Source organism: Leguminivora glycinivorella, chromosome 14 (genome assembly GCF_023078275.1).
Source record: "Leguminivora glycinivorella isolate SPB_JAAS2020 chromosome 14, LegGlyc_1.1, whole genome shotgun sequence".
Taxonomy (NCBI): Eukaryota; Metazoa; Arthropoda; class Insecta; order Lepidoptera; family Tortricidae; genus Leguminivora; species Leguminivora glycinivorella.
Genome location: NC_062984.1, coordinates 3,839,666 through 3,862,813, shown reverse-complemented (window position 1 = coordinate 3,862,813; position 23,148 = coordinate 3,839,666). Strand labels below are relative to the sequence as shown.

At 37.0% G+C, this 23,148-nt stretch overlaps 1 protein-coding gene across 1 annotated transcript in view; it reads right to left on the bottom strand.

Annotated features, from left to right (window-relative positions):
• The window catches only part of LOC125233077, a 182,716-nt gene extending 169,355 nt beyond the window's left edge, over positions 1-13,361 (bottom strand). Inside the window, exon 1 of the mRNA XM_048138936.1 lies at positions 13,207-13,361. Within this exon, the coding sequence (XP_047994893.1) occupies positions 13,207-13,270 (64 nt within the window). The 5' untranslated portion in view covers positions 13,271-13,361. The remainder of the gene's footprint in view (positions 1-13,206) is intronic.
• Between the last annotated feature and the right edge of the window lie 9,787 nt (positions 13,362-23,148).

Genomic DNA, 23,148 nt, shown 5'->3' with positions numbered 1-23,148 from the left:
CCCGGCAAGAACAATCAACTCTTATTTACAAAAGACTAAAAATATTAGAAATCAGGCGGAATGTCTTTTTATCAGTTTTAAAAACCTCATAAGCAAGTCGGCACGCAAACATTAAGTAGATGGATTAAAAATGTTTTAACCTTAAGCGGAATTGATACGTCATCGTTCACTGCGCATAGCACTCGGCATGCTGCCTCTTCTGCTGCGCACAGGTCCGGGGTCAGTTTAGACTTAATACGCAAAACTGCGGGCTGGAGTTCTACCTCAGAAACATTTGCTAGATTTTATAATCGCCCTGTTATTGATCCGAATCATGATGATTGCTTTGGCTTAACAATCATGAGAAGTTAAGTATTCACCTAAGTATAACTATTAACATGTTTAATCAATAATTAGAATACATGTTGAGTAAAAAATTTACATATTTATATGTACCTACCTATCAATGTGTAAAACGTACATATAAAGTAAATCAATAAAAGATGATTTAAAGTACCTTAAGGTATCTCATTTCATTATACTCATACTTTTACGATCATTGTCTCTAAAAGTCTACATGTGTCTATTATGCTAATATAGAGGACGAAACCGAGTATAATTAGAGATTAAACGAACTTACCTGTAAGTGAAGTTCTATCCTAATTATGCGAAGGTTTCGTCCGAAGATATTAGCAACCCTCCCTCCGCATCGTGTAAAAAGCATTACACCCCATTGATCGTAAAAATATGAAGAACCTGCTGGTAGCTACTCTCAAAGAAATGAAGTACGGGTAGATAGTTGGGAGCGGGTAAGTAACCTACCTTCAAAAAAAAAAAAAATCAAATAATATTCTCAAAAAAGTGTGAAATGGCATGCGCTACGCGATACTACATGTGTCTATTATGCTAATATCTTCGGACGAAACCTTCGCATAATTAGGATAGAACTTCACTTACAGGTAAGTTCGTTTAATCTCTAATAATCAACTGTGTTACACCTTCTATAAAACCAAGTTTTTGAAGATGAAACACATTCGTTAAAGTCTCTATAAATCTCCCACCCATAAATTTAAAAGGCCTAACCCTACGAAAATAAATAGCCAACATTTGTCAAATATCGAGGAAAGCTTCTCCGCTCGTCTCACCCTCGTTCCACCCATTTATAACTATAGCTGATTTACCGCTCTAGCTTAGAGCAATAATTGCTCGCCGTGATTAATTACTGTACAGTTAGCAACAGAGTTGGGCAAAAAGTAATCGACTAACGATTAACGATTAAAAATAGATAATTTTTAGTTTTAATCGATTGAAAATGACGAATAAATAGTTTTAATCGAAGACCTTCGATTAATTATCACGATCAAATTAATTATCGACTGGAAGTTCCAATGATTAATTTTTGAAATCGATTGATTATTCAATTTTTGTTTGATTAATTTTAGGAACTAATATCAAAACATGATTTTTCGGTTTTATATGTATTATATAATGCTTATTAAAAAATGGTGCTCAATATGGAATCCATAATCATTGTATATCAGCACCTCGAAAACATTTTCAACAACACCCAAAAAGACTTTTGTGACATCATGCATCGCCGCCATGTTGGATTGCAAATAGTTCATCAGTTTTTAATACCCCGAAAACATTTACACCAAAAATATCATATTCAAAACCCTAGGTGCTAAGCAGCAGGGTGCAGAGTTACCTTAGCTTGACCTAACGTGAAAATTGACTATCTGTCTCAACTTTTAATCGAAAATTTATCGTAAAATCAATCGATTAAGATACCGATTAAATCAATTTCAAAGTTAGGACGATTAAGTTAATCGTGGACGGATTTTGACGATTAATTTATTTAATCAATTAAGTACTCGAATAAAAAGTTAATCGATTAATGCCCATCTCTGGTTTGGAACACCTAAGATTTTCAATGTTAATATGCGCTTCTATTCTCGTGAGCAATAGGTCGTGTTTGGATCATTAGAGTGCGCGTTTAGGAACTTGTGTTGCTAGTTGTACAACTAGCAACAGTAATTGTTCTTGTGTTGTAGTTGTAGGCGTAGTTGTGTTATGTTGCAATATTGCAGCCTTTGTCTTAGTGCGTGAACTGAACGCTATGAAATTGTGAGACTTCTAATTAGTAGAACTCACTAACAAAGCACTAAGTACTATATTTATCGAGTACTGTTAAGTTCAGTTCATATTAAATTATTCGTAAATTTTATACTATACACACAATTAGCCTGTATCCCATAAAGGGGTAGGCAGAGCACATGAACTCAAGTTTCAGTGCCACTCTTGGCAAAAAGGGGTTGAAAGAAAACGAAATTGTGACATATTTCAGTGACAGGTTGCGAGCCTCTCGCCTATGCCACAATTTAACCCATATCCCACAGTCGACTTCTACGACACCCACGGTTACACTGTAATCATAATATTTTACGTCTATATCATTGTCTGAGTACCTACCCATAGAATTAACCTGCAACGTATGTAAGCTAAAGTGGGACTTCATCAATTTTGATTCTTTTGGATTTACACAACACTATAATTAGGTATCTATATGACTAACCAATTATACAGTAGTTACACCCCTGTTTAATAAATCCTAGTAATTTGTTACGTACAGCCTTCCTAAACCTAAGCATTCATAGGAGACTGTTAGGCGACTACGCCTTAGGGATATGAGTGAATCCAATAGCCAAGGCTACAACAAAACCTGTCACCTCTGTTTAACACGTCAGAATGTTTCGACTTCAAAATCTTTTTTTTTTACAAAACATTATTTTTGTTCGCTCACCTTTTCCTAACATAATTACCAAAACTACCATTAAAATCCTACGTTCCTTCATCCGTCTTCATACGCCCAAAATGGCCGAATTTGTAAAGCAACCTTACCCACGGCATCATAAATCCGTAGAATGTTCCCTGCGTGATGCCATTAAACGCTAATCGGTGCCATTTTGTGACTTTATGTCTGTCACAAATATTATTGGCAGTCGGCGTACAATGTGTCTACATAAGTATTTATTCCTTTCAGTGAATGCAGGGAATTTGGTTTCTGTCTCAAAATGTCAAAGAATCTTTAAATAGGTATAAAAAAAAACTCCGTGCATTCACTCACCTGCATTTCTATTTCAGTCCATTTTTAACTCCCGACGCATAAACGACGGGGTGTTATAAGTATGACGTGTCTGTCTGTCTGTGTGTGTGTGTCTGTCTATGGCATCGTAGCTCCCGAACGGATGAACCGATTTAGATTTAGTTTTTTTTTGTCTGAAAGCTGAGTTAGTCGGGAGTGTTCTTAGCCATGTTTCATGAAAATCGGTCTACTAAGTCGCGATCGGGGGTTTTTTCAAAATTTTAATTTTGTGGTTAGGTTATTGACTATGACATAAAATCAAGTAAGAAATTTGCAAAATGCTTCGTACAAACTTCCACACCCTATTTTAGGGAAGTGGGGAATTAGAAAGGGACAAAAAGTAGCCTATGTCACTCTCCGTCCCATCAAGTATCTCGACTTAAAAAAATCACGTCAATTCGTCGCTCGGTTTTGCCGTGAAAGACGGACAAACAAACAGACACACACATTTTCCCATTTATAATATTAAAATATAAGTAGGCATAAAATAAGTATGAATTAGAACGCACCCCGTGGACATTATTTTTTTTATGGTGAGTTATCCTTAAAAGATAAACAAATATCATCTCATTGAGGACTTTTTTGTAGACCTTATAAGAGAGATACACAATTTCACCAACATTGTTGTATTTTGTTTCTTGTGCATTACTTGTAAATTGTGTGAGGTGTGCAATAAAGAGTATTGTATTGTTTTAATAAAGGTACTTTATTTTAATCTTTCATTCACGAACTTTGCCGAATATATGCTATAACAATGCTCTGAACGTATTTGCCGAGCACACAATTACACTAATGTTTCTCGAAATAGTCTCAGTGCTCGAGCTTTGGAATTACCGGAATTCCATCTGAGTTCCGCAGTTCCAATGGAAATGGAGTAAAATTAAGTTTGTCGGCTTTTATTCCGAAATCGCAGACGTGGGCGTTTATTACTTGGAACTGTTATTCGTGGAACAAGATATATAATTTATATTTCTATGTATATGACGGTGTCAAAATCATACAGACTCATTCGAAAATGTAAATTATACATCAAACTTTAGCTTTTCCAGGACTAGTATATGATTGGTGTGAGATTATCCGCGACATAGACTAACCGTCGTTACAAGTATTCAAAATATAATACATGCACATATAATATGGCCACAGTGACACATTTACATATCAACATTACATTCAAGATTAGGTACAACAAATAATATGGATTCTAATTAAAGTACCTATAAAGTTACTATAAATAATTAGAAACGTATAGAGTCTCTAAATGTCATATTACATTTAAAAACTACTTAATAATGTATGTAATATTGTACTTAATCCAATTATCTTTATTCTTACAGATTATTTATTATCTTTAGAGATATTTTTATATTAAAGGAAAAAATGGAAAAATTTACGCTTCCGGCGGGACTTGAACCCGCATCATTTGCAATCCGTGCAAGGCTCTTAACCAATTGAGCTACGGAAGCCACGCCGGACATCGCAAATCTTTCCATGCCTTTCCTTATGTACACACGTCTTGGGGTGACGTCTAGCGCCATTTACCGACAGACTATTACATCTTGTAACGGCACTGGAGTCTCAAGTTATATTGAGAATTCACCAATTTTTCCTTTAATATAAAAATGTTTAGAATCGTTAGCAGACGTTTCTGCTTGTTAAAAATAACTTTAGTATGGGTTAGCACATTGTTACTGGTGAATTCTCATTATAACTTGAGACTCCAGTGCCGTTACAAGATGTAATAGTCTGTCGGTAGATGGCGCTAGACGTCACCCCAAGACGTGTGTACATAAGGAAAGGCATGGAAAGATTTGCGATGTCCGGCGTGGCTTCCGTAGCTCAATTGGTTAAGAGCCTTGCACGGATTGCAAATGATGCGGGTTCAAGTCCCGCCGGAAGCGTAAATTTTTCCATTTTTTCCTTTAATATAAAAAATGTTTAGAATCGTTAGCAGACGTTTCTGCTTGTTAAAAATAAATCTTTAGAGATGTATACGCTTATACAGTCTCCAAGATTCAAAATAATATAGGAAAAGATAATAATATTGGGAAAATTCAAATATTTCACACTTAAATGTTATTTTCTACAAATCAACTTTCCAACGCCCACTTCCCATATAATCCTTATACGAGTTCTAAATAACATCAAGCAATGGAGTAAAATAATAAAGGTACATTTAAAACAAAGTGCAGATCAAAGATGCTTATAAAGCCTTCAAAAGTGCTGTCGTGTACATCGTTAAAACACCCCAGCAATCAAGTGTGGCACGAATATGCCCCCCTTTCCCCCTGTTAAAACCGTCTTGTTTTTTGTTCCCTCAACATTTGTATTTTCCCTTGTACGAACATTTACCTTTAGGGTGATTCGCGGTGCGATTTGCTGCGGTGCGAGCGTCTAGTGTAAGTAGACCTTTATGTTTGAGGAAATGTATGGAAATAATTAAGTAAAAAGTAAAAAAAAAAAAAAAAAAGTTATTTAAAACTTATTATCTTTTTGTCGAATCTTGAAATTGTCAAGGTCATAATAAACTAGGTATACAACAAATATGTATACCATAGGCACAGGTAATAACAGAATGGTGGCCGCTTACAGATATAAGAAGCGTTTGGCATCCGTTGGCTCGCTGGGTGGACGACATTAGGAAAAATGCGGGTCACAACTGGATGAGACTAGCTCAGGACCGGGACAAGTGGCGTACTAGAAGAGACTAGGCCTATGCTCAGCAGTGGGCGACAAAAAGATGATATGATGAAGATGTTGATGGATAACACAAATAGGTAAGGTAACGGACCCAATCATGGACAGTTTAAGAAAAAATTTCGCGTCTTTTTGATATTTCACTCATAAATGTAAAAATTCTACCGCTAAGCGTGTTAAATCTTGAATGTCCAATCCTTCTTTTACATTTCAAGCGTATTGAAGTATGGATACTCCTATTGGTTTCTTCATAGTTAACAAATTAAAAATAGGTGTTTTTTCTCCAATTATGGACGGCAGTTCTCCAGTAATGGATCCTCCATTATGGACAGTGAAATAAGTTTAAAATTTTACTTTTAAAGCCAACTGATACTCAATGAGTCAATATTATATACCATAAATGCAATTAGTTTGAGTTATTTTAACATAGGATTGTTTCTTGTAAATTTTGGTTTTGTAAATTGTTCCTTGTCCATCATAGGAGGTAGACAGTTTTTTGGTTCCAGTAATGGACAGTCGCAAAATAACGCCATTTCTTTATATCTTTGGAGCAACAAACTAGTATGTTTTATACCTTATCTCATGCCTAATGCAGTAAGTAAAACGCATTCAAGTTTACACCGAGTATTATTTTTTTATTATTTTTTACATGAACTCAACTCTCTTAGCAACATTACTAAGAATTCGTCTTGATATTTTTTTCAGTAAACTGATGAATTTTATCTTGTCGCCAAATCCTTCAGAAATAACCGAATTAATTGAAACTTCAAAATAAAACAGCTCTACAACTCTAGTTTATGGTACATAGCCGTCAGTTTTTAGAAACTAATTTTAGATACTTATTTTTAATGATTTGTGTTTTTTTGTCCATAATGGCATCACCGTCCATTATGGGGTATTTCACCTTACCACACAATCAGATTTAGATAGAAGAAACAAGTTTATCTATTTGTATGGCGGCCGAGTGTGTCAGATTTTGTACTGATGAAATATCACCTAACGAGGCATTTTTAATGTTTTTGTTGACTTCAACTTACAAAAATTGACGCCCGAAAGCTGCATGCTGCGATTAAAGACGCACAACTCAGTGGATTTTACTGAGTTGATTTGACACGCTAAGTAGATACGTTTGCTTGATTTATTCATACCATGCTCTTTTATAGAAGTAAGGTAATATCAATTTGGTTAGACAGGCTGGTTTGCCAGAGTTTGCGTATTGCTTTATGAACACAATTTCTAATGTTTGACATACGTCGCAATGCTCTTATGTAAATTGGTGTAATAACATTCCTGAGCCGCTTCTGCATAATTGAGGAGACACAATTATATGTGCCGTATTAGGTTTGCATTCTAGATAATTTTGGAATGAATATAACATTCGCTATAATTTCGGTTCTTAAGTGATATTTGTAATTGAATTTTAGAAACTTCTATTTGTACTTACCTAGTGAGCGTTTACCATGAGCATCTTTGCTGCATTAAATATATGTAAGTATAAAGAATTTCTGTCAAAGTAAAATGAGTACTCACACGTTACGGGGTAAAAACTTTTGAATCTCAAACTGACGTGATCAGGTGCCTCTCATTTCTAAGAAACGTCAATTTTTTCGCGATTTCAGCATTGGTCATATAGGTAGCAATAGTTATTTGTTATACAAGGGTGCAAAGTTGTATTTTAACGACGAGTGTGGAATTGAAAGACGAGCAAGTGAAAGGATGCTATAGTAGAACCACGAGCGAAGCGAGTGGTTCGAGAATAGAATCCTAAACTTGCGAGTTTTTTAACACACGAGAAGTAAAATACATTTGCACCACAAAACTTTTCCCCTCAATATAGCGAGGAAACTACAACGCAAAAAATGCATTTATCACTGCTTCCAGTAGGTAGTTCCACAGGTGGTAAATCATCTTTATTACTAGATTCACCTACTTTTATCAATTTTAAAGCAATTGACGACCGGTCTGGCTCAGTCGGTAGTGACCCTGTCTGCTAAGCCGCGGTCCTGGGTTCGAATCCCGGTAAGGGCATTTATTTGTGTGATGAGCACAGATATTTGTTCCTGAGTCATGGATGTTTTCTATGTATATAAGTATGTATTTATCTATTTAAGTATGTATATCGTCGCTTAGCACCCATAGTACAAGCTTTGCTTAGTTTGGGGCTAAGCTGATCTGTGTAAGGTGTCCCCAATATTTATATTTTATTTATTAATTTGACTTTATTCAAGGTCAAATTACTTTACCCACTAGTGGATAAAATGCGTTTTTATTCGCTGGTATTAAAGGACAAAACACGTGTTTCCGAGCTAGTGAGGGGAAAAAGTTGTTTATTATGACCTCAAAAGTCACTATGCAAAGTAGGTATGGCTGGTCTTTTTTATTTCAACTTGTATGAATCAGGGAAAATGATGACTGTGAAGTTAAAATGTTGACCTAAATATAAAAATGAAGCTAAGCAAAGGCAGTAAAATGCTTATACGTAACGATAAAAAGGTGTGTGGAAATATAAAATGTGACATAAAAACCAAAGCGTTAAGGATTGAGGAAGTAGTCCCGAGGGGGTAGTAAAATTTCAAACCAATTCCGATGGCAAAACCATTACATAGGCCCTGTTTATATTTTGTTATATAAGGTGTTAACAAATTAGTCACGGATATTTTAAGGGACGTTAATTAACATTAAAACAATTAACTTCCACTAGAAATTAAAAAAAACTTTTCATATGATTTTTTTGTTTTCATTTATTGAACAAAAAATTTATTGTAATTTTCATCTAAAAATAATCACCATGTACATTTAACCTGACAAGATGGTTGTCACTAGCTGTCATGTCACTAATGTCAATAATTGTATGTATTAAATGTCATTAAGGTTCAGCAGAAAAACTGGCCAGTTACAGTTAAAAGATACTAAAACCTGTTCAATGAGTTTTCATTAAATGATTACACTAACAGGGTGTTTTAAAGGAGCAAGTATGATGTTTCATACATAAATATACTCCAGGAACGGAGTACTGTCAACCGTAAAAATATCCGTAACTAATTTGTTAACACCTCATATTTAGTCTTATTTGCTTGTTTTGAATAAAATTGCGTCATTCAGCTCTCGTCAGTGAATAATTCAAATATGACAGGCAAGTTCCTTTCATAAAACATCTGGCCGTAGTCGCTATTGCACTTAAAAAAAAGTAGTCGTAAGAGGTCGGTCTAATGTTCGCAGGCACATCGCGGGTGTCAGGGTTTCGAATCCCGGCCAGAGATAATAGTTATTTGTTACGCCGTGGCTTGCGTGGGCGACGGCGATGCGACGCATACGAAATCAAACCTTATCGATATGGAAGTATGAATTGAGACGCGACGGCGACGGTCGCGCGACCGTCGCCCACGCAAGATACGGCGTTATACAAGGGGGCAAAGTTGTATTTTAACGCCGAGTGTGGAATTGAAAAACGAGGAAGTGAAAGGATTCTATAATTGAACCACGAGCGAAGCGAGTGGTTCGAGAACAGAATCCTGAACTTGCGAGTTTTTTAAAACACGAGAAGTAAAATACATTTGCACCCGAGTGTAACACAAAACTTTTCCCCTCACTATAGCGAGGAAACTACAACGCAAAAAATGCGTTTATCACTGCTTCCAGTAGTTCCACAGGTGGTAAATCATCATTATTACTAGATTCACCTACTTTTATCAATTTGAAATCAGTTATTTTGACTTTATTCAAGGTCAAATTACTTTACCCACTAGTGGATAAAATGCGTTTTTACCCGGTGGTATTAAAGGACAAAACACGTGTTTCCGAGCTAGTGAGGGGAAAAGTTTTTTTTATTTTGTTGTATTTATAAGAGTTTTTTTTAATCTAAAGACGTGATATAATAAAATAGAACCGAGCGAAGCTAGATATTTCTTTTTATATGTCCATGCAACAAAAATGAATTACCTCTATATGGTACTTTTTGTTTTCCCGCACTAGTTTGCAAAATATTACATTTCTTGTCAGGTCAAAACTTAATAGGGCCATATTATGTACTGAAAAACGTACGTACACGTGCGAAGAGGTAATTCGTAACTACTGTCGATGTAAAAAAACTCCGTTCGGTTGTTTTAATTTATCGCCCCTCGTTTCGAATTTTTCTCTTTGCCGCACATGTATCGTAACGACCTATATTAATTCATACTATAGGTATATATTTTTAATATTAGAAATGGGAAAGTGTGTGTCTGTTTCCGTCGTCCACGGCAAAGCGGATCAATGAATTAACGTGATTTTTTAAGTGGAGATAGTTGAAGGGATGGAAAGTGACATAGGCTACTTTTTGTCTCTGTCTAACCTCCCACTTTCCTTAAACGGAGGACGGAAGTTTGTATGGAGCATCGCAAATTTTAGAATTTAATGCGAACGAAGATAACTATTGTTACCATAATAGCATATTTTGCAGACGTTTCTAAGTCGATGTAAAACACTCCCTTTGCTTTTTAGGGTTCCGTAGTCAACTAGGTACCCTTATAGTTTCGCCATGTCTGTCTGTCCGTCCGTCCGCGGATAATCTCAGTAACCGTTAGCACTAGAAAGCTGAAATTTGGTACCAATATGTATATCAATCACGCCGACAAAGTGGTAAAATAAAAAGTGGAAAAAAATGTTTTGTTAGGGTACCCCCCTACATGTAAAGTGGGGACTGATTTTTTTTTTTATTCCAACCCCAACGTGTGATATATTTTTGGATAGGTATTTAAAAATTAATAAGGGTTTACTAAAATCATTTTTTGATAATATTAATATTTTCGGAAATAATCGCTCCTAAAAAAAAAAAGTGTGTGTCCCCTCCTCTAACTTTTGAACCATATATATTGATTTAAACTAACACGATCTTCACTCATATTATTAAATTAAAACGGGACTTAATCGCGTAAAACTTACGTTTTATATTTAACCCGACGTTTCGGACATGAAATTACGTCCGTGGTCACGGGTAGACTGGCTGGGAGTTGTATCAGAATCGAAGGGGTAGTTCGAAAAACTCGTACAGCTAGAAGATGTTGATACAACTCCCAGCCAGTCTACCCGTGACCACGGACGTAATGTCATGTCCGAAACGTCGGGTTAAATATAAAACGTAAGTTTTACGCGATTAAGTCCCGTTTTAATTTAATAATTTGAACCATATGTTTAAAAAATATGAAAAAAATTACAAAAGTAGAACTTTATAAAGACTTTCTAGGAAAATTATTTGAACTTAATAGGTTCAGTAGTTTTTGAGAAAAATACGGAAAACTACGGAACCCTACACTGAGCGTGGCCCGACACTCTCTTGGCCGGTTTTTTTGATTTATTACCACTTGTTTTTCTAATTCCTCTTTTCCACACCTGTATCGTAAAGTCTTATTATATTTCAATATAATTAAACATACAAGTGTGTCGACCTTATCATTTCTGACCTGCACTGACCTAACCTCTAATCAAGCTGACTTTGAAGCAGTTAAGACCACAAAGAACGTCCGACAGTCACAAAAGTCCTTTGTGCGACTTGTATTGTGTAATGTCTGTCCCCATTCGTTACGCTATTGTTAAACTTGGACGGTTTGAAGGATGTGGTAATTGGGTGAATTGCTTGAAGTTGTGTTTATTTATACAATTATTAAATTAAAAATCATTTAAATGCAGAAAAGAAAAAAATACTGTCCATAAGTCTCATGGCCTTTGGATAGCTATTGTTACCTTAATAGCATAGTTTGCAGAATTTTTTTTATTTAAAAGAAAAAAATATCTAGAACATTTATTTTCTAATCCACGAATAAATAACGTGCAAGTCAATCAGTGCTAACGCGTACTTGCGTATTTTATACATTCAATTAATTTTCCCACCCTCCCACCGCAATAATAAATATAACAAACCACCGTCAAAAATACAAAACTCGACACGAGTTTCGCCTGTCTATTCACCTGTTGTGGTACTGTGTTTTTATATATTTATTTTTGCGGAAAGAGGGTGGGAAAATTAATTACATGTACACAAGTAAGTATAAGGCGTTAGCACTGACTGACTTGCACATTCGACGACCGGTCTGACTCGGTCGGTAGTGACCCTGCCTGCTAAGCCGCGGTCCTGGGTTCGAATCCCGATAAGGGCATATTATTTGTGTGATGAGCACAGATATAAGTAGTACCTATAGCGCCGATTAGTACATAAGGTTTTACTGTTAGTACTAATTGTAAAATAAACAAATAAATAAATAAATGTGTTCCTAAGTCATGGATGTTTTCTATGTATATAATACATACTTATATTATCTATTTAAGTATGTAATTATGTATTATATCATCGCTTAGCACCCATAGTACAAGATTTGCTTAGTTTGTGGCTGATCCGTGTAAGGTGTCCCCAATATTTATTTATTTACTTATTTACATTATCTGTTCGTGAATAGGGAACTTAACTGTAATTAAAATATGTTATACCATGTACAAGATACAGCATCAGATAGACAGAAGCTATGTTTAAATCCAATTTCAATTTTAATAAGTTAGGTAGAAATATATAAAGTAACTGAGTTGACCGTGACGTCACTCGTTTCGATTTCGATATAATATCCATATTAGCAAGTCGTTCAAATTCGTTTTGACAGTTCTTAAAAAGTAGCTGATTTTACTATGAGGCAAGTAGCCTATTAGTAAAGGAATGTTCTAGATTTTGATATTCACGAATTTTCACAAAGTAACGTCTGATTCTGTTGATAGACGATGAAGCACATATTAGATTTTACAATTTTTACAATCACCCATATACCTATTATATGATTTGCAGTGAAAGAACATTTCACATTATTTTCAACAAGATTGTGTTTTTTCAATAAAGCAATTTCTTACAAAATGAAATTAAAATAAGTCATACCGTAATTATAACAAATATTTTTATTTTTAATAATATCCATTTCGTTTATGATAAAAAAAGTGTATTAGAAATTTATTTAACTGTTGAAATAAGTGAGAAGCTTTTGACGACACTAATACTAGTAAACCATATATTTTGACTGTGCGTTATCATAATGTCAATTAACATTTGATAAACAATAAATTTCCGGCAACTATCAAAATATTGTTAAAATACTAAATAAATTAACTCGTAACAAGACTTGCTCTATACAAGTAAATATACCTACAGTTTTGTTACCAATACCGTCCTTTGATTGAATTGCTCCTTTCAAAATATATTCCTTTCTAATAAATAACATCCGAATGATTCCTTATTCACAAACAAACCTACACGTTCTAATTTGAATTTGATCGAACAACACGTGTCAGCAATATCGGATACAAATAATGTCTTCGAAGCTCCTTTGTTCAACTATCACATGATCGAACCAAACTACTCGCAAAATACTGACCCATTTTGGCCGGATTCGCCACCACCACCGCAACCAAGCACAGAAACACACAAATGTTCCACATTTTGTATTTGCACTAACTGTTCACACGTTACATTTTTAAATATATCGTAGCGGCTACGAACACGAGCTACGAGAGCTGAGGCGTAGCGAGACGACCGCACGCCGCTACGCAGCCCAGACGACTGCCGCTGGGGCCACGGTATGCTATGACTTGCTATTATTGATTCTTTTAATGTTATTTTTGGAGTTTATGTATTATCGTGAGTTATTATTTATTTTTGATATGTACATATGTAAGTTTATAACATTGTATGCAATGCTGCCAGCATCATTAGTACAATGCCTCAAGGGCGGTTATAGATGGGCCAATTTTTTTTTCAAAGTAAACTTGTAATCAAAGTAAAATGAAAAATGGAAAAAAATCTTGTAATTTTTTTCTTAATCGCGTAAAAATACCTTTGTTACAAAAAAATGGGGTGGCCAACTTTGAAAAAAAAATGGCCCAATTAGCTAGCTTTTAAGTTTAGTCTTAGTTTCGTATATAATTACATATGTAAATATGTTCATGTAGATAAATATATTATTATATTGATAATTTTATCAAATAATGAGTACATACTTCAAGTATTAAGTCCATATTTTATGCAAAAACAGAACTGTGTCAAGGTTTTAATTAAATTGGTAGTTCCGTGAAGTCATAGTGTTAATTTTTGACAGTATTGTATTTACGACAAAATGCGTTCGATTATGTCTGATAGATCCTAGAATAACCACAAAATTAAAATTTTGAAAAACCCCTGACCGAAAAAAAAACTAAATCTACATCGGGTCATCCGTTCGGAAGCTACGATGCCACAGACAGACATACACACAGGCAGTCACACACACACACACAGACAGTCAGACAAACCTTCTACATCTCTAATTAATTGTTAGCTTTAGAACTTAGAATTAGTATATAATAGTATCAATTGTAATTTCAACTCAATTTTAAATATTTTCTAAATATGTACATGTGACGTGTAAAAGTGCCCCTGTGGCCTATTTGCTGAATAAATTATTTTGATTTTTGATTTTGAAACAGACAGACAGACAGACAGACAGAGACGTCAAACTTATAACACCTTGTCGTTTTTGGGTCGGGGGTTAAAAATTATACAAATTCACATTATTCAAAGCTTTAAAATCCATGGATAGAAAATATTGATATGTGACATTGTTAACAGCAGAAGATGTTACACAGTGTAGGCACAGTATAATAAAGAGTACTATCGTACAGTATGGCCACTCCCACTCCCCACTGAAAGTGCCACCTACCCTCTCGTTTACCTCACAGTTACCGCCTGTCAAAAACGCGAACAAGACTGTGTGCTAGGAACACACCTCTTTCATATATTTGATCGCCAGTGCCCGAGACGTGTGGTATAGGTCCTAGGTGTCATAATACTAAAACTAAAACCTTTGGAAAACACTGATTTAAACTTTCACGAGCTTTTTTAAACGTTGGAGGTCAGTTTAATATGTATTTATACGCGATTAAGTCCCGTTTTTAAAAATGTGTGTAAAGTGACTCTAAGATTTTTTTTTTTTTTTTAAGAATGTCAATATGTTTTAACCATTTAACGAACAAGACTCGAAAAAATCGTGCCTTATTTTTTTTGCCGACAGTAAGTAGGTACATTCTAAATCCGAAACTCTCTTTTCCTTTATCTAAGTAACTTATTTAATCTGAAATTAAATCCAGATTTGGTGTCGACTTTGTACAGTTTTTTTTATTCGAGTTTTAGAATTTAATTTTACGCAGTACATTGACACAAAAAGCCTTTGTTAAGGTTTTGGGATGTAATGATACTAAAATATGGAGGGCTCGGCATACGCTCTACAGGCGACCTGGCTCGTCCTGCTTACCTCGCGTCTATCCACAGCACTGCGCTCCTCGTTGGCGGTATCCTTAATGTTACTAATCCCGCTGATGTAGCAGTGTCAGGCTTGGCGGATGCGGAGTCTACATGGAGAGCCGGAAACCCGGGCGAGAACCCGCCAACGGAAAAGACCAGCCAAGCGGCTTGGGACTCTATAAAGGTTCAAGCTATTCATAAATCGCTTTTGGAGAGTTGTACTGATCCCAGTGAAAGAGCGCGGTGGTTGGCTATTTCTGAACCAGATTCGAGTCATTGGCTTCACGCTTTGCCATCGCGGAACCTCGGGACCCTTTTGGATTCACCCACATTGCGTATAGCTGTAAGTCTCAGACTGGGGTTGAGGGTCTGTGAACCGCACCGCTGCAGCCGTTGTGAGGCGCTAGTGAATCCCTTAGGACGCCATGGGCTCTGTTGCCAAGCAAGTGCTGGCCGCGGATTTAGACATGCAGCGTTAAATGACCTTATAAATAGGGCCCTCGGTACCGCCGCTATACCGGCAACTCTAGAGCCAGTGGGACTGTCAGCGGCGGACGGTAAGCGACCTGATGGGTGCACGCTAGTGCCATGGTTTCTGGGGCGGCCGTTGGCATGGGACGTCACGTGTGTAGACACGCTGGCACCGTCCTACGTACAGCGTTCGTCCAAAAAGCCAGGTGCGGCTGCAGAAGATGCTCAAACCGCCAAATGTCGCAAATACGCGTTTTTGAAAAGCAACTATGAGTTTGTGGCATTGGCGGTTGAAACCTTTGGGCCTTGGTCGTCAGACACCAAAAAAATAGTAAAAGAGCTGTCCGTAAAACTTATTTGTTCGTCTGGCGACCTCCGGGCAGGAGCGTTCTTTGCCCAAATGTTAAGTTTAGCCCTGCAAAGGGGCAATGCGGCCAGTGTCCTGGGAACAATGCCTCGCGCAAAGTTACTAGGCCTATATGAGTAGACTGTAGGGTTTTTTTTTCTTTTTTTTTGGTTTATGTAGTTTTGTGTTAGTTTGTAAGTGTGTAATTGGTGTATCTATGTACGTGCCAAATTTGGAATCTCTTGGACCAGCGGTTTCGGCTATGCGTTGATATGTCAGTCAGTCAGTCATCAGTCAGTCAGTTTCTTCATTTATATATTTAGATTTTACACTATTGGTTTCCATTTCCATTATATTTTTTTTTTATGGGATAGGAGGCAAACAAGCAGACAGGTCGCCTGATGGAATTAATTACTAATTTGCGTCGATGACGCGCGCGTCGAAATCAAATTTTCGATCTCCATGAAAGTGTAGTGTACGGCCTGAGTCTCGGTCACAAGCCTAAATTGCATTCAAAATACCCTAAAATATATTTTCTTTTGAAAACAGCCTTTACTTACTATCACGAAAACATTTTACCGATCATTATATTTTCCAGTTTACCAGCAGACGAAGAAAAAAATTCAACGGTGGGAAGTGAATTCAGAGAAACAGATATTAATATTTGATTTCCACAACAAAGCAAGAATGAAACCAGTAAAAACATATCTTTTCGCTGTATCAGAGTACTTACCGTAGGAAAAAATATAATTAGACATGTTATTTACCGAGCAGGGTGCTTAGCCAACGTTATGATCGCTTACCCTTTGTAAGATTATCGTAAGCTCTCTCTATTTAATTGCTCTTCTGTCATAGTATAATAAAGAGTACTATCGTACAGTATGGCCACTCCCGCTCCCCGCTGAAAGTGCCGCCAACCTGTACTCGGTCACCACAATTAACACCTGTCAAGAATGCGACCAGTCGACCTGTCATAATCTCAACAATCATGGCGTTCGCCTACACGAGCTTAGACTGAGTGCGTAGGAACGCGCTTCTTTCATATATTTGATCGCCATTATCGAGGTGTGCTTCTGTCGCCGTGTGACTGCTATACGGCCACAATTCAAAAAACCATTTTTTCGAGAAATCGCGTCTCAAAGTTTTGAGAGTATAGTTGAGGCTGTTAAATAGGATTTTACTTTTTGAGTTTTAGGTCTATTAATTTGAAATTTAGCTATTTTTACTCGGAATGATATAACCCTCCATAAGATCACGCCACTTTTCGCAAAAAAAATCTTTTTTTTAAGATACAATGCCTGAAAGACAGGTATTTAGAGTTATGGCTGTATTGCAGAAAGATTTTTTTATGATTTTGAGATGCGTCCAAAATTAAACGATATTATTCGATACAGGTATCATGCAAATATATATTATGAAAAAACACCAAATAGTTAAAATAATTTTATTTACGAACTTTGACAGTAACGATAGCAATAATTATGTGTAACTAGCTTATAATCATCAACATTATATCACGTCATTGCCAAATAATATCAATTATTTAAAATTGAAACAAATAAAACTTTGTAACTTACGTATCTTGGTGTCACCCTGGATAGAAGCCTGAATTTCAAGGAACACCGATCAGCCTCTCTGCGAAGCTCAAGACCCGGAACAGCATCATTCACAAGCTTACTGGAACTACCTGGAGTGCCAGCGCAGCAACACTTCGGACAACCGCGCTATCCCTAGTCTACTCCTCTGCCGAGTACTGCTCAGCGGTGTAGCTAAACAGCACCCATACTACCGCGGTAACGCCCAGCTGAACCACACTATGCGACTCATCAGAGGCTGCCTAAAACCAACTCCCACACACTGGTTGCTGGTGCTGACTCATATTTTACCTGTAAACTTCCGCCGAGAGAAGTGCCTATTTTGTGAAATGGCCAAGATTCGAGCAGACACAAGTTTACCCATCCACCGAGACCTCGACGCGCTAAAGGCTCTCAGACTGAAGTCTCGACTACCCCCCCAAATGTGACCCACTTTAGTGGAATTCTAACCCAGTCCATTATCCATGCCTCTAAGGGGCTTACTTGTGACCTACTTTAGTGGAATTCAAAGAAAGCACCTTAGAGGCATGGATAATGGACTGGGTAGCCAGAGCTCTTACTACAGAGCTGTACGAGTTCGATACTGGGGCCCGACCGGTGTGATTAAGGAGCCTAGACAGGTTTGGTGTCGGCGGAACCGTATCAGGACAGGCATCGGAAACTGCTCATCTTTGTGGTGCAGATGGGGATGGTGCGAGTCTGTGGAGTGACAGTGTGGCCACCCAGATCCGACGGTGCACCAAATAGTCTCCGAGTGCCCCATAACCAAGTTTAGCGGAAAAAGGGCAGATCTTAAGACACTTTCGACAAATCATCATCCTCCTTGCGTTATCCCGGCATTTATTGCTACGGCTCATGGGAGCCTGGGGTCCGCTTTGACAACTAAGACACTTTCGACAAATGCCGTTGAATATCTTAAGTCTAGTTTTTTAATAATTTAAGTAGAGAACAACGTGTACTGACTGGTAAAAATAATTATGACCTTAGTAATGAGACATATTGAACTGCACTTGTAAGAAAACAAAGTTGTGATTTGTTTAATAATTTTGTGTAGTAGTTTCGGCGTCGGGCTGGTAATTTTGTAATAATAAGTGTGATACTGACTGTTTGACACAATATTTAAAGGGATTTATCGCAATTATCACTCAAGTTTTTAGGACGCAACTCAAAACTTACATTTAAAACGTGTGCTATACAGCCACAACTCAAAACGGCCGTCGGTTTACATGCGAACAGACTGGCAAGTGGCCGTATTGCAGGGAATCTTCTGACAATTTATGGTCAATTCCATACGGCCACTTGTGAGAAAAAGGCTCTTAAGGACCTTTTTTGCTATGGCTCTCGAAATAAGGTCGTAAATTGAACAATTTTGAATACGAATCTGCAATAATCCAGAAAATTAAAAATTTTGAGTTGTGGCCGTATAGCAGTCACACGGCGACTGTAGTGTTGCAACAGCAGACAGCGTTTCGATAACGTAGCGAACGATTGTCACTTTGGCTAGGCTGGCAGATAGGAAAGTGAGGAGGGTTAGCTAATGAAAGCAACAAAGATAACAATGGTTGAACGCTTTTTGCCCTAAAAGTATCTTAATTAGACGTTAACGTTTGATGCGGTGTTTACTGTGTTCAAGGTTTTTATGCCACTCATTTTTGGAGGCCCCTCTTCAGGCATATAGGAGTTCACGCGACGGCTAAACTCCGTGAACGTGAGTACAACCTTGGTTTCATTAAATATTTGAATATGTCTCACGAACGTCTATAATTCTACCCTTATTAGTTATAGGGAGTAAAATGATATAACTAATAATATAGGGAGTAAAATGATGATTTAAATGAAGCGAGGGTGTGTATTGAATACCGAAAGACATCATTCTTGCCACGCTTAGGTTTTCAAATGCAAAGCTAAGCTAAAAAACATGCAAAGCTTAAAAAAACATGGAACACATAATAATACATTAAAGGTACCAGCGCAAAAAAAAGGAAGTTCGAAAATAGTGGGGGTAAATTAAAACACGACCGAAGGGAATGTTTTAAATCGACACGAGTTTTTCAGTACAGATGGCCCTCCGAAGTTTCGACCTGACATATAATTAACCACTTCTCGCACTAGAGCGTAAAAAAACACCATATGTACTGAAAAAAGTGTTTTTTTATATTATCTAAGCATTTCTGCATAAAAAGCGCGTCTATAGATAAATTATTTATTAATACGAAAGTGGATACGAAACTTTTTAAAGAAAATTTATACGATTTCCATAAAAAAATATAACTGTTTCATAAATAATACAGTAAAACTTATTTCCATATATTATGTCACATTTGTTATCATAAGGATTAAGTATAACAAACATAAGATCAAAGAACTAACGCATCAGTGCATTAAGAAGAAAAAATATAGTATTGCCTCAAAGCAAGAATAGCTTATAACTACAGACTTCATAAAGAATATGATACGAGTTACCAAGAGAGAAGACGCAAAATTGCATGACTATTTAGATATGTTGATCTGGATTCAAGTTACATATTAGTTGTCGTTTCGTTAGAACATTTTATATCAAAAGGCAACAAGAATACTTCGTACTGAGCATGTTTTTTTATTATTTTTATCAAAACATAAGCTACATTCGAAGCTATAATATTTTTTCATTTCATTTCATTTCATTTCATTTAATCTAGTTAGTTTTTAACCCCGGACGCAAAAACGAAGGGGTGTTGTAAGTTTGACGTGTCTGTCTGTCTGTCCGTCTGTCCGTCTGTCTGTGTGTCTGTCTGTATGTCTGTTTGTCTGTCTGTCTGTGTGTGTGTCTGTCTGTGGCATCGTAGCTCCCGAACGGATGAACCGATTTAGATTTAGTTTGTTTTTGTCTGAAAGCTGAGTTAGTCGGGAGTGTTCTTAGCCATGTTTCATGAAAATCGGTCCATTATGTCGGGGTCGGGGGTTTTTTCAAAATTTTAATTTTATGGTTAGGTTATTTAAAATTAAATGGCTCAGTCCATTATTGGGACTATTTCGCCAGTGTCTAGGTGATATGAGCTAATATTAATTAGTGATTTTGGTACGGTGAGTACGACAGTGTACGGTGAGTTAGCAGATGTAAATTCATAGCTAGATTTTACAAGAGCACGTGGACTACCGGCCGTTTACGACAGAGAAGTGGCTAAACGCGTTTCGATATTAATCTTCATCAGCTTCTCACTACAACATTAGTTTACTGCATAATAAGCTATGGATATTACACTTAAGACAACATTAATGAGCAAACTAAAAATAAATTATTCACGACACGAGACCGCTAAGATGGCGCTCGAACCGGAAGTCCTTTCTAATTTAAGTGGAATTCATTTGACTGCGTTTCGAATTTAGAAAAAACCTGTCGATTTAGATCCAGATTTTTTTTTATCCAGAACTACGGGAGGCGATGACTGACTTTGCAATTTCTGTGTTTTGGTGGCTGCCATTCCTTAGTATTGAAGCTCTGGTAGCCTAGCGGTAAGTACGTGCGACTTTCGTTCCGGAGGTCGCCGGTTCGAACCCCAGCTTGCACCAATGAGTTTTTCGGAATTTATATGTTAATGTCTTCGATATTTGCCAGTCGCTTTTCGGTGAAGGAAAACATCGTGAGGAAACCGGACTGATTCCAATAATATCTAGTCCTTCGGGTTGGAAGGACATTGCTTATCCCACCAACTAAGTGGCTCGCGTTCCTTCTAGGCGATTTAGTTTCTTTTTAAGAACTGTCAAAACAAACTTCAACGATTCGCTAACATGGACTAAATAAAACAGTTTTAAAAAATTTAGACCCGTAGACCCGTGTATTGAAGGGTTAAAAATTTCTCCACCCCCTTTCTTCCCGAGGGATATGGGTTAAATTGTAGTGGGGGAGAATGTAGATGGGCTGGCAACCTGTTACTGCAATATCACATTTCCGTTCTTTCAACCGCTCAAGTCCTAAAAGTGGCACTAAAATTTGTTTCATGTTCTCTGACTTTTTGGGAATTCAGATGCGAGTTTATTTTTATTATATACACGGTGAAATAACCTAACCGCAAAATTAAAATTTTGAAAAAACCCCCGACCGCGACATAGTGGACCGATTTTCATGAAACATGGCTAAGAACACTCCCGACTAACTCAGCTTTCAAACAAAAAAAACTAAATCGAAATCGGTTCACCCGTTCGGGAGCTACGGTGCCACAGACAGACACACACACAGACAAACAGACAGACAGACAGACAGACAGACAGACACGTCAAACTTATAACACCCCGTCGTTTTTGCGTCGGGGGTTAATAAAAAGGACCGTTCAAACTTTGCCTAGTGACTTTTAAGCTCATAATGAACAACTTTTATTATAGGACCAATGCTGAAATCGCAAAAGAAATTGGCCGTTTCATACATTTTCGACTGTCATGATGCTGCTCATTTCCATGGAAAAGCCAATTTTTTCGCGATTTCAGCATTGGCCCCATAAGAAAAGTTTTTCATTATGACCATACTCATAGTGTTGTGTTCCTGTCGGTGAGTAAGGCTGCCAGAGCTCAACGAGGGTGCGGTGTGCTGATGACGGGAGGACTTACGGAACTAACTTGTTCCGTTTATTGTCCTTTGAGTCGTCGGCAACCCGAACCCTCCTTAGAACTTGTACACTCCTTTTTACTGTGTACTTAACACAGCAAAAGGGAATGTACAAGTTTCTAATGGGGTGGCAACGCGCATGTGACACTGTTTGAGTTGCAGGCGTCCATAGGTTACGGTGACCGCTTTACATCAGGCGGGCCGTATACTTGTTTGCCACCGACGTAGTATTAAAAAAAAAAAAAAACCCCAAAAGTCACTATGTAAAGTTTGAACGGTCCTTCTTAAGCCCCCACGCAAAAACGATAGGGTGTTACAAGTTTGACGTCTCTGTCTGTCTGTCTGTTTGTGTGTGTGTCTGTCTGTGGCATCGTAGCTCCCGAACGGATGAACCGATTTAGATTTAGTTTTTTTTATCTGAAAGCTGCTATCTACTACTACTACTCCGCCGGTCGGTCTACTATGTCGCGGTCGGGGGTTTTTTCAAAATTTAATTTTGTGGGTAGGTTAGTTATTTCACCCTGTATTATAGTAATTATACTGAATTATGTCATAAATTAAATCGGCGGCAAAAAAGCTGACTAAACCTCAAAGCACCATTCATTAATATACTTCCCATTTCTTTAAAAACCCTACGCTTTTAAAAGATCTTAAGTCGATACAGGAGCGAAAATGCACAAATGGAAAGGAGGCCCCCCTTTCAATTTGGGAATTTTAGTTAAATATAGTAATGTTATTAACTAGATTTATCGAAAAAAAAATGTCCATTAAGAACAACTCGGATAAAAGATATTACGATTTTTTTTTTAAATCGAGGTTCCGCTCTCGACTGTTTCCTCCTTCAAAACTTTATCAATCGGAACGAAATTTAAGAATCTGAATAACAATGAAATAATTTGTATCGCTCTCGGACCGTTTAGTTTTTTTTGGCTAATTGTTACCAATCTTGAGTATCACACCTTTTTTTGCGCCATAATGAAAAAGGCCGTTTTTGGAAATTTTTGATGGGCTCTAGCGTCTTTAAAAATAAAAATATCAAAAAAATCAAAA